The 10980-nt window shown below is 45.0% G+C and overlaps 1 protein-coding gene across 1 annotated transcript in view; it reads left to right on the forward strand.

Moving 5' to 3' along the window:
* The window catches only part of ngfra (nerve growth factor receptor a (TNFR superfamily, member 16)), a 35887-nt gene extending 25233 nt beyond the window's left edge, over positions 1–10654 (forward strand). Inside the window, exons 3-5 of the mRNA XM_065010942.1 lie at positions 213–450; positions 1572–1759; positions 6900–10654. Of these exons, the coding sequence (XP_064867014.1) occupies positions 213–450; positions 1572–1759; positions 6900–6946 (473 nt within the window). The 3' untranslated portion in view covers positions 6947–10654. The remainder of the gene's footprint in view (positions 1–212; positions 451–1571; positions 1760–6899) is intronic.
* Positions 10655–10980: the final 326 nt, after the last annotated feature.

Raw genomic sequence — 10980 nt, forward strand, 5'->3', positions numbered from 1 at the left:
ACCATGTGCTGGTTCCAAGGAGACTTGATGTAGGTTGTTTAGCCAATGATAATGTATTCCTAAACTGGCTATTATTACTGCTGGTTAAGTGTGTGATTTAAAAAAACAACAACGTTCTTACCGTAAAATAATGACCTCATACGAAAATGACCTCTTCCTGTCTTATATAATAGCATTCTCTCCTTTTTCCTCTCTTCCTTCACTCTCCTTAGATCCTCTCCTCCCGTCCTACACGTCTCCCACCTTTCCCCTGGACCGGTCTTCCCCCTCTTTCACAGACATCTTCCCACCAGACAGCTCCAGCAGCCCCTCCCCAGGGGGAGAGAGCACCACGGCCCAGCCCAGCCCTCACTTCATCAGACCGGGCTTCAACGAGAACCTCATCCCCATCTACTGCTCCATCCTGGCTGCTGTGGTGGTGGGGCTGGTGGCCTACATCGTCTTCAAAAGGTGAGGGGCCATGGAGTGGGAGCATAGACAAAGCAGGGAGATAGGATATGAGCACAGGTAGAAGCAGCTATCACACAGATAGAAGCAGCTATCACACAGATAGAAGCAGCTATCACACAGATAGAAGAATATATCACACAGATAGAAGCAGCTATCACACAGATAGAAGCAGCTATCACACAGATAGAAGCAGCTATCACACAGATAGGACCAGAGACAAAGCAGGGAGGATGATACATGTATGCAGACAGTGGGCTCAGGCTGGAGGAGGGAGAGAGAGTGAACTAGGACAGAGAGGTTGACTTGTCAGGGAAGGGGAATGACAGGCAGGATGGTGTTTGAGTGATGTAGCCCATGGCTAAAGAAAGGCAGGGAGCCAGATAGAGAGTGACTGTATGGTGAAATATTCATGCCTGTTGTGGAATGGCAAGATATTGACCCAGTTACACCACATGATTGCACACGCACACGCACACGCACACACACACACACACACACACACACACACACATAATGCATTTCAAAGGTCACACACCCAGAGTAAAAAGATTGACAGAGGTGAGTGACATATTTAACATTAGAAATTACGCACACAGACGCACGCACACATACACACACAAGCATACACGCCAATTCAGACACACCATGTACCAAGTAAACAAGCTCATCATCAAATCCAGTATCGATTGTAAAGTGCAGTCCAGTTGAAATCCGAGTGGCTACTTCGTCAACACAAACAGTTACGGGGCTACTTTAATATCTGTCTCCTTCCACTATATAAACAGGTCCAACACGGTCTGTTAAAAGGCCTTGATTGACTGATTGATTAGATTGGATCATTACGACTAGGAGGCTGTTCCAGCCAGAGACAACATTACAGTAAAAATGACTGAGGATAAAACCACTATGAAGCCAGAAGTCTTGTTTCCCTGCTGGTCCTTTCTGTTTACTGGAAGACTTTCAGAGATGTTTGATGACTGATCACTCCTCGTCCCTTCCACGTTTCCTGATGACCATCCCAATCACAAAACGTCCATTACTTGTATCACATCAATTAAACCACTTCTGGGAACACAGTGTTGTGGGCTTGACTCACTTCTTCTCCGTTCACACCTTCCCAGGTGGAACAGCTGCAAGCAGAACAAACAGCCGGCTAACAACCACCAAGTCACAGCAGCCAATCAAACGGTGACGCCGGAGGGGGAGAAGCTGCACAGCGACAGCGGCATCTCAGTGGACAGCCAGAGTCTGCAGGAGCAGCAGCATGCAGCCCAGGCCCAGACACAGACACACAGACAGGAACAGATAGGTGAGCTCTACAACACACACTGTACACTTAGCTAGATGCTGTAATGGAAGTCTGTATGAGTGTGTGTTCACCTGTTGGGTCTGTATGGAGATTCCATGCTAGCTGGACTAGGCATATAGAGATGAAAGTGGTAACAAAGTGAATTTAGGATACATATTTTATTATTGTACATAGCGAGTCTCAGATATTATCCCGTTGTGTGTACATACTTAGATACGACTTTGGAAATGTCACCAAAGAAGTCTTAACATGGGAGGTTATGAAGGTGGGAAGGATGAGTAGTCTACACAATTTACATCTGATATCTGTGTTTTACCAATGTACAGTATACCCCTTTACCTATGCTACATGTGACCCAGCCTTTGATATTTGATATTTGATATTTGAGAGAGAGAGAGAGAGAGAGAGAGAGAGAGGACAGGGTGGTCCAGTATTCGGTGGGAGACAGCACCACTGCCTTGTGGGAAATACATGATGAATGGTCGTGAAGGAGGAGAGCAACTTTTTAAACGGAACAAGTGAAAACAAAAGCAAGAGCTTCAGGAATGTGAAGTGGTCTCTCTATAGAGCCTGGAGCAACCTACCTAACTTTAATTTAAAAATCCATGGCAGAGAAAGTCAGTCCTCTTATACTGAGGAGAACCATGCTCTACTTACTCCTCTCTCCATCTCTTTAGCTCTTTCAACTTATCTCTCTCTTTCTGTGTCTCTCTACATATCTACTCTTTCTCCCTCCCTTTCTATCTCCCCTTTTCTTTATCTCTCTCTCTGGAGTCTCAGTGGCGTGGCACAGTTTCTATCCACTCAGAGGAGTGATAGAGAGAGCTTTGTCGTCAACCTCCTAAGTGCTGAGCCAGAGCCTAAGGGGCCCCACACATCCAGTGACTCAGCATCTCTCTATGCAGTCATGAATGCATAACTGAAGAAGTTATGAAGTAGTAATGAGGTAGTTCAGAAGACAATTATAAAGTTATGTTTGTGAATCGTGAGTTAACTTATGCACCATCACCTGATCTGACCCGGGACCTCTGCTGTTTTGGATCTTACCCACAACCTAAATGCATACCCATGTCCATGTGATGTTTGGGAAGCCTGGGAAATGCTGCTATTGTTTTATTTTGTGTTGTGGGAATTCTATTCATTTCCCCCCACTCAGAAATGCAAAGCCTCAGTATAATGGAGAAAAGGGGGCATCTTTTCCTGGGGATTAGCATGTGATTGGGTCATTGAGTAGATGCCCGCCCCTTTAACCCTTGTTTCTTTGTGTGATTGGCTCATTAGCAGGTGTTGTGTGATGGAAGCCAGGCCCGATCCCCCTGCCTGTTTAAATTTGATCCAGCAACAGTGTTTAATGTCTTGCTAATTAGCATCAGCGCTGTCTTCTGGCGCAGAAGCCATTAAAATACAGTACTGCACACAGCATGCTGTGGGCTGGGAGACTACTCCACTAGTAAATGGGGACTTGTTAAAATATAAAACACCCAAGGGGGTGAGAATATGTACAATAAATCCATAAAATCATATGGATTTCCCTTTTCAAATGAACCATATTTTACACATACAGTATGACTGAAAGCCCACAGCAGTCTTTGTAGACGGTGTCATACCCAGTCAAAACAAGTCAATTAAGATTTCAAGTGAAATATGAAAGTCTATAAAAGATGCCCTGTGCTTTGATTGACAAGCTCAAAAGGACTCCCCGCGTCCCTGCCTTGGGGTAAGAACTCCCAAAAGACTTACAGACATCTATAATAAGTCTTCTCTACTCTCCAGTGCAATCTGGTGATCTTTTAAATAGCAATCTGTCTTTTCCCTCTGAGGCCCCTTCCCCTTTACGCTGGAGTATTCCTTCCTCAAGGGGCAGAGGGATGTTTAAAATTTAAATGAGACTCAAACCTCTCACTCATCTCTCATCATCGTGCCTCTGTCCTTAATCTGATCCCATTCTCTACCTGAACGATAGTCACGGAAACTGTCAGTCAAAGTCTGCTCGTCCCAGGTTAGAGGGGCAGTGGGCTAATGCTAGTGTAGTACAACGCTAGTGTAGTAGGAGAGTAGCTAGTGTAGTAGGAAAGTAACTATTAGGGGTAGGAGAGTAGCTAGTGCAGTATGAGAGTAGCTAGTAAGGTAGAAGAGTAGCTAGTGGGGTAGGAGAGTAGCTAGTGGGGTAGGAGAGTAGCTAGTGGGGTAGGAGAGGAGCTAGTAGGGTAGGAGAGGAGCTAGATGGGTAGGAGAGTAGCTAGTGGGGTACAAGAGTAGCTAAATGGGTAGGAGAGTAGCTAGATGGGTAGGAGAGTAGTTAGTGGGGTAGGAGAGTAGCTAGTGGGGTAGGAGAGTAGCTAGAGGGGTAGGAGAGTAGCTAGTGGGGTAGGAGAGTAGACAGTAGGGTAGGAGAGGAGCTAGATGGGTAGGAGAGTAGCTAGTGGGGTAGAAGAGTAGCTAAATGGGTAGGAGAGTAGCTAGATGGGTAGGAGAGTAGTTAGTGGGGTAGGAGAGTAGCTAGTGGGGTAGGAGAGTAGCTAGAGGGGTAGGAGAGTAGCTAGTGGGGTAGGAGAGTAGACAGTAGGGTAGGAGAGTAGCTAGTAGAGTAGGAGAGTAGCCAGTGGGGTAGGAGAGTAACTAGTAGCGTAGAAGAGTAGCTAGATGGTTAGGAGAGTAGCTAGTGCTTTGGGAGAGTAGCTAGTAGGGTAGGAGAGTAGCTAGCTAGTGGGGTAGGAGAGAAGCTAGATAGTAGGATAAGAGAGTAGCTGGTGGGGTAGGAGAGTAGCTAGTAGGGTAGGAGAGTTGCTAGTAGAGTAGGAGAGTAGCTTGTGGGGTGGGAGAGTAGCTAGTGTAGTAGGAGAGTAGCTAGTAGGGTAGGAGAGTAGCTAGTAGGGTAGAAGAGTAGCTAGTGGGGAAGAAGAGTAGCTAGTGTAGTAGAAGAGTAGCTAGTGGGGTAGGAGAGTAGTTAGTGGGGTAGGAGAGTAGCTAGTAGAGTAGGAGAGTAGCTAGTGGGGTAGGAGAGTAGTTTGTGCAGTAGAAAGTTGGTGTAGTAGGGAGTAAAGCCCTTTCTGTTGAGGAGGCAGCCCTGGGATGTGGATGAGGTAGACAGCAAGAGCTTTAGAGCAGGACAAATACTGACGTATTGCGTTGTCCAAAGCACTTTGAGACTAAATGAAGAGCTATATAAATGCTAATCCATTATTGGTATTAATCATGAATAAATGTAACATATTGTAGTGAGGACCTCTGTATTGAGTAAAATAGAATAACTTGAGTCTGTATTGAGTCAGTTCTAAAAGAAAGAGGGATGTCAGTGGTGGGAGGGGTACAGTGTGACAATCAGACAGAGAAGCTAGGGCCAGGGAAGGGTACAGTGTGACAATCAGACAGAGAAGCTAGGGCCAGGGAAGGGTACAGTGTGACAATCAGACAGAGAAGCTAGGGCCAGGGAAGGGTACAGTGTGACAATCAGACAGAGAAGCTAGGGCCAGGGAAGGGTACAGTGTGACAATCAGACAGAGAAGCTAGGGACAGGGAAAGGTACAGTGTGACAATCAGACAGAGAAGCTAGGGCCAGGGAAGGGTACAGTGTGACAATCAGACAGAGAAGCTAGGGCCAGGGAAGGGTACAGTGTGACAATCAGACAGAGAAGCTAGGGCCAGGGAAGGGTACAGTGTGACAATCAGACAGAGAAGCTAGGGCCAGGGAAGGGTACAGTGTGACAATCAGACAGAGAAGCTAGGGCCAGGTCACATTTACATTTTACATGTACACTTTGGTCATTTAGCCGATGCTCTTATCCAGATAGACTTACAGTCAGTGCATTCAATTAAGGTAGGTAAGACAACCACAAATCACAGTCCCTGTTTAAGCAAAATCCCATCACAGAGAGGGTCATCGAATGTGAGGAGGAATGTGAGACGCCTCAAGGTGCCAGAGGCAATGACATACATGTAACTGCCGGCTGATTGACAGGTAGTGTATGTGGTGGTTAGGGCTGGTCAGGGCTGGTCAAATGACCCTGGGGCAACAGAAAGTAATCAGCATGTCTCCTGTATTCCATTCTTGCCATTAAGAGGAGAGCAGTTGATTGCCTATTCACTACCGATCTCAATCTCAGTCTTAATCAGCTATCTTTAAAGCTTCGGAGTGGCCTGAAATCAAATCAGCATCGGCTGAACATGCTAATGGAAGATCGACTGTTAGATCGACTATTCTGAACATGACCAGTAGAATTTAATCTGATAAAGACTGGTCAATAGCTTAGAAATGGAATGGGTGAAACAGTGGTTCCCATTTAAAGCAACCATTACATTTTCTGTGTCAACAATATTTATCAAGGAAGCCACCAACTGACTCAGTAGGTTTACATTTGCAGTCTAGGGAGGGCTGCATGAACCATTCAAAGTGGAGATCCTGAAGAGGAACACAAGTATTTTGCTGCTATCATGAAAAGACAGAATGATTCAGCAAGACTGCTCAGTGTCTGTCTGCAGTGTCTGTCATGCCTGCAGGATGGCTGTCTAAAAAGGAAGGAGAACAAGTCACAGACTGCATGACGTACTCTGGAGAGAATCAACATGAATAACGAGAGCTAAAGGAGAGCCAGAGGAAAAAGAGAGGATTTCAGAAAACAATGGAATGTGTGTAGAATGAGAGAAGATCGACTGTAGCAGAAGCTCCGCCTCTGTGTGCACCACATACACTTAAACAGGCCTGATGATGTCATAGCGTGGTTGATACAAAAAAGCCCTTCTTGTGAACCTTTAGAATTAGGGCTCTCTTCTGGCTGGCACAGGGGTGCATTGATCAAGACAAAAAAACAACCAGTGAGCTCGGAGCTCCTCTAAAAAACGCCTCTGCATTCCGGAAGCGTTTCCATGGCACCCCTCAACTGACAACAGGTTGAGGGCTTGTGGGAAAAGGGGACATTTGTCCCACTTCCTCACTCCCTGTAGTAATGAGTTCAGTGAAACAGTTGGAGGGGTTGATGAGTTTGTGACCTCACAAGGCCCCCTACAGGGCAAAGTGTGTCAGAGTGGACACAGCATCATAGACCGTTGACCACTGATATTGTGTTACTTCATACGACCAGAGAACATCTGCACGTTTCACCACTGCTCATATATGTTTTTAACATGTTTCTCTCTCTCTCAGTGGTAAGGGTGGATGGGGTACCTGACTCACCTCCCCCCCAGGTCTGAGGAAGAGGAGAAGCCGCTGACAGGAAGGAGGAAAAGGAGGAGAGGGGGAAGTGGGGTTGCCATGGAAACCTTGATGTGGGAACGGACATACAGTATGAGAGTACAGACTGAGTGGGCTTCTTGGATACAACAAGGAAGTTGACGACATTATCGCCCCTTTTCACCAAGTGTGGCCATTGGTTTCTGACTGGCCTCTTGTCCCAGTATGGACCCTTATTAGACAGACTGGAACATCAGAGACTGACCCATTATCTCTACACAGAACTCAACTCTGCCAGTGTGTCTTTGAACACTAAACCTCTCCGCCAGTACCAACCCTAACACCAACCCTAACACCAACCCTCTGCCTCAAGTCACTAAAGTTGCAATATCACTACCACCCATAATCCAAGAAGCATCACTGTGTTAGATATCCTGGTCTCCGTCTTTTCTGTCAGCTGGTGTTGACCAATCATTATGAAAAGTGTGTTAGTATGTTATCCCATGAAGGAGTTTCATCCTGTGTCCCCATAAGTTCACTGCCAACTTCCTTTGACCATTTGCTAAAATTATTATTCATCCATCCCCCGGTTCCCCCCTACTCACTCACATCATCAAATGTTTGTGCCTCAGAGGTAGATAAACTCTCTGTCCCCTCTCTCCCCTTGTCTGTACTCTCTCTCTCTCTCAGCGTGTAACTATTTGTCCCTCTTTCCATCCCTCCATCTGTACCTATCCTATCCTAGTGTGTTCTCAGGGCAAGTCCTGCATTAGTCTCTCCGTCACACCTCCAGACTGTCTTCTCAGACCTCAGCAGTAGCAGCTTGTTGTAATCCTCCATGTGAACCTGTCTGATAGTATCCCACTGTTATCTATTCAACACAACTCAGTGGGGGAACGGTTATGCTGCGTTTAGATGGTACGAGGTAGACGGCGTGCGGATGTCATTGTTTTCAATGAGAGCACGCCGTTGAGGTCACGGTAGACGGGACATGCCACCAGAGTTCAAATATTGAAACTTTTGTTGTCTGTCGTAGCGTTGTTTTCTACCGGATGTTGATTTGCACTGTTTGTTTACCGAAATCACCACAGCAACACATGCCGTCGTGCTGACTTCCTTTCTTCTTGTATGACGGTTTCTGCGTCCCTCGTCTAAATGCAGCATTAGTCACCCATTCCAAAATCTCCTATGCTTTTTCTTTACCACAGACAGACATTCCTAAGGTGTACAGGGACGGACACATTTGTGTTGTTGTTATACTGTTGCCTCTGATTACTGCTCTCCTATTCTCATTGGCTGTGGATCATTCCATCATTCCGTCACCGCAACATGATACACCATCCCTCTGTTTTCTGACACACTTGACTCCTTTCCTCCATCCAACATGGACTCCAGGAATGATTCATGCTTTGAATGTAACAGATTCTAGATGTTTCTCTCATGTCTGTTTGTGGCACATCCGCCTCTCTTAGTGGTTTGAGTTACAAGGCCTCCTCAGCAGTGCAGCTCCATTACCCCAGGAGCTGTGATATGCAATATGAGGAGCAATTTTGGACTGTTGAACATTGCTGACTCATTGACCTGATGCGTAATGTGATGTCCGAGGACACCCCCGGACAGGGCCAAACAGGAAGGATATAACCCCACCCACTTTGCCAAACCATGGAACTGGTGACATCATCAGAAAGAGGCTCTGCAGTATCAGTATTCGAGGCTGTTCCATGGTAGCCTGACGAGAGTTGTCTAGAAATAGTACACAGTTTATATACAAACACTGTATAGTAGGCTATCCTCAAGACTCCCCTTAATTATCCATTATATTGTACTTGCTAATGAGTGGAGACATGGGACACTCGTCAGAGACTTCCGTCTCACTGAAATAAACACAAGCACTTGCACACACACACTCACATGCAGATATGTGTGTGTGCTAAAGAGTGTGCGGTGGCGCTAATGTGTCTGCTGTGGTATGGTATGGTAGGGGTATGGGTGTAAACACAGGGGCCATTAGGGAGACATTCCTGACAGGCAGGTATAATTACCTCAGGGTTTCAGGTTCATTTAGCTTCACTCAGTCAGCTGGCTCTCATCTGAATCCCTCTGTTATGTACTGCACAGAGACATACAGAACGCTTTTAAAGTGGCAACAATGTGACATTACCATTACTCACCTCTCATGTGTCAGAGAGCAGTGACATTTTACTGTATCACAATAGTGATCTGGAGCACTTATACACCCCCCCCCCCCCACACACACACACTCTCTCTGATGATAAACTGTATGTATGTGTTGCCTTGGATCCCTTTTGTATGTATCTATATTGGCACGCAGCATACTGAACACGCAGTAGGTATTAGATGTTAGCAATGTAGCTACGCTTACTGTAACTGTACTGCTTTGAAGTCCAGGTTTGATTCCCAGGGACATGCGATTACTCAGGGTCCCTTTGGTGTGGTTTGGTGCTTGAATTTAGATGTAGGTAGACAGCAAAGTAGAGATATTAGCAGAGATACTTTTGTGTGTTGTGAGAGAGAGAGAGATAATCTGGCATAGCAAAGATACAGCAGGGAAGACGCTCTCATAGTAGTGAGTTTTGAGGCTTTTGAATAGAAAACAGACCAACACACCCACACTATATTCCCCCTGGGGGCCTCTTTCTGCTTGTGACATATCCAGTGGCTTCACACACACAGTGTTTCACACAATATTATTGACAGCAGTGTGATTCATATTGCTCCACAATGGAAGTGCAGTAGGACCCAGTGGACCAACTGATTGGCATAATACCACTGACTGACAGGAGGGACTGTCATCAACGACTGGTGAACACCTGAACCTTTCACTGTGGCTGGCGGCCCCACGGGCCCAATCTAACACTGTGCTGTCTCACAGGTGAATAGAGGTGTCAATATAGAATCTACAGTATGACTCAATCTGTACTGTTCCTCCACAGCAGGGGACACTGGTAGAGTGAAGGGTGATAATATAAGAATGTAAAGCTGAATAACGTTACAGACATAAATATGCAAAACATTCAATGTTCTTCTATTGTTTTTGTTATGAATATTATTCTCTTTTTTGAAATCAGTATTTTTTTGTAATCGGTTTCTTGTTTTAGCACTTATTAGATGTAATAGGCACACTCACAGACTGTGCTATACAAGTGCCTGTGTACAGAGCCAGGTGTCTTTGAGTTATGTTCAGAACACTTTGTTGTTCTTCTTCTGTTTTTATTCTCACTTGTTGTATGATCTGTGTTTGTTTCATCATTTGAGTGTTAATGAAGGTTTCAGGAAGTATAGGCCATAGGTTCAAACGTACTACTAATGTTGTTGAAATCCATATAGCATCATCTACGTACATGCCATCTGCTGTGGTCCTATTTTACCGACCACAATATACTCTACCTACAGTGCAAAAGTGGCAATATGTGATGAGCATGACCAGTATGTTTTTACATGTTCAGTTTGTCCAGAGGTTGTGGACAGACATGCCATGTATGAGGAGGATTCACTGTGATTCTCTATGGTAATATCCAAGATATAATAAATCCACACAGAAATGTCAGACCCCCCCAAAAGCTGAATGTTACATGTACTTACCTATTAGTGTAAAATGCATTGTGTAAATGTGAATTTCTTAGAGTTGTTACAATATATAAATACACTATAAAATTGAAAAAGCAAACAAATGAATTATCTGATAGAATAAAACAAATGTAATTGCACCTTTGTCAAGTCATTTGTCCTCAATAATGAATGTTGATAATGTAGCAAGTCAGCTGATGGATTCTCATTCCCTACTGTGAATTCGTTGTTGCTTGGGAAAGAAATATAGTGGACACAATACACTGAAATATGCTTCTTCGCTTAAAACATCTAAAATTGCCAATGTTTAACACGGGTAGTCGGCTATCTCTCCCGGGAAATCCTTGATTACAACAATATTGGACAGCACCCAGTACAAACTCTCCCGACCCTCATGTATAACTGATCTTTTATCAACAGTTACAGGAATGATCTCTGTGGGTTTGTGTCTCATTGACAGTTTTGG

This window comes from Oncorhynchus nerka, linkage group LG26 (assembly GCF_034236695.1).
Source record: "Oncorhynchus nerka isolate Pitt River linkage group LG26, Oner_Uvic_2.0, whole genome shotgun sequence".
Taxonomy (NCBI): Eukaryota; Metazoa; Chordata; class Actinopteri; order Salmoniformes; family Salmonidae; genus Oncorhynchus; species Oncorhynchus nerka.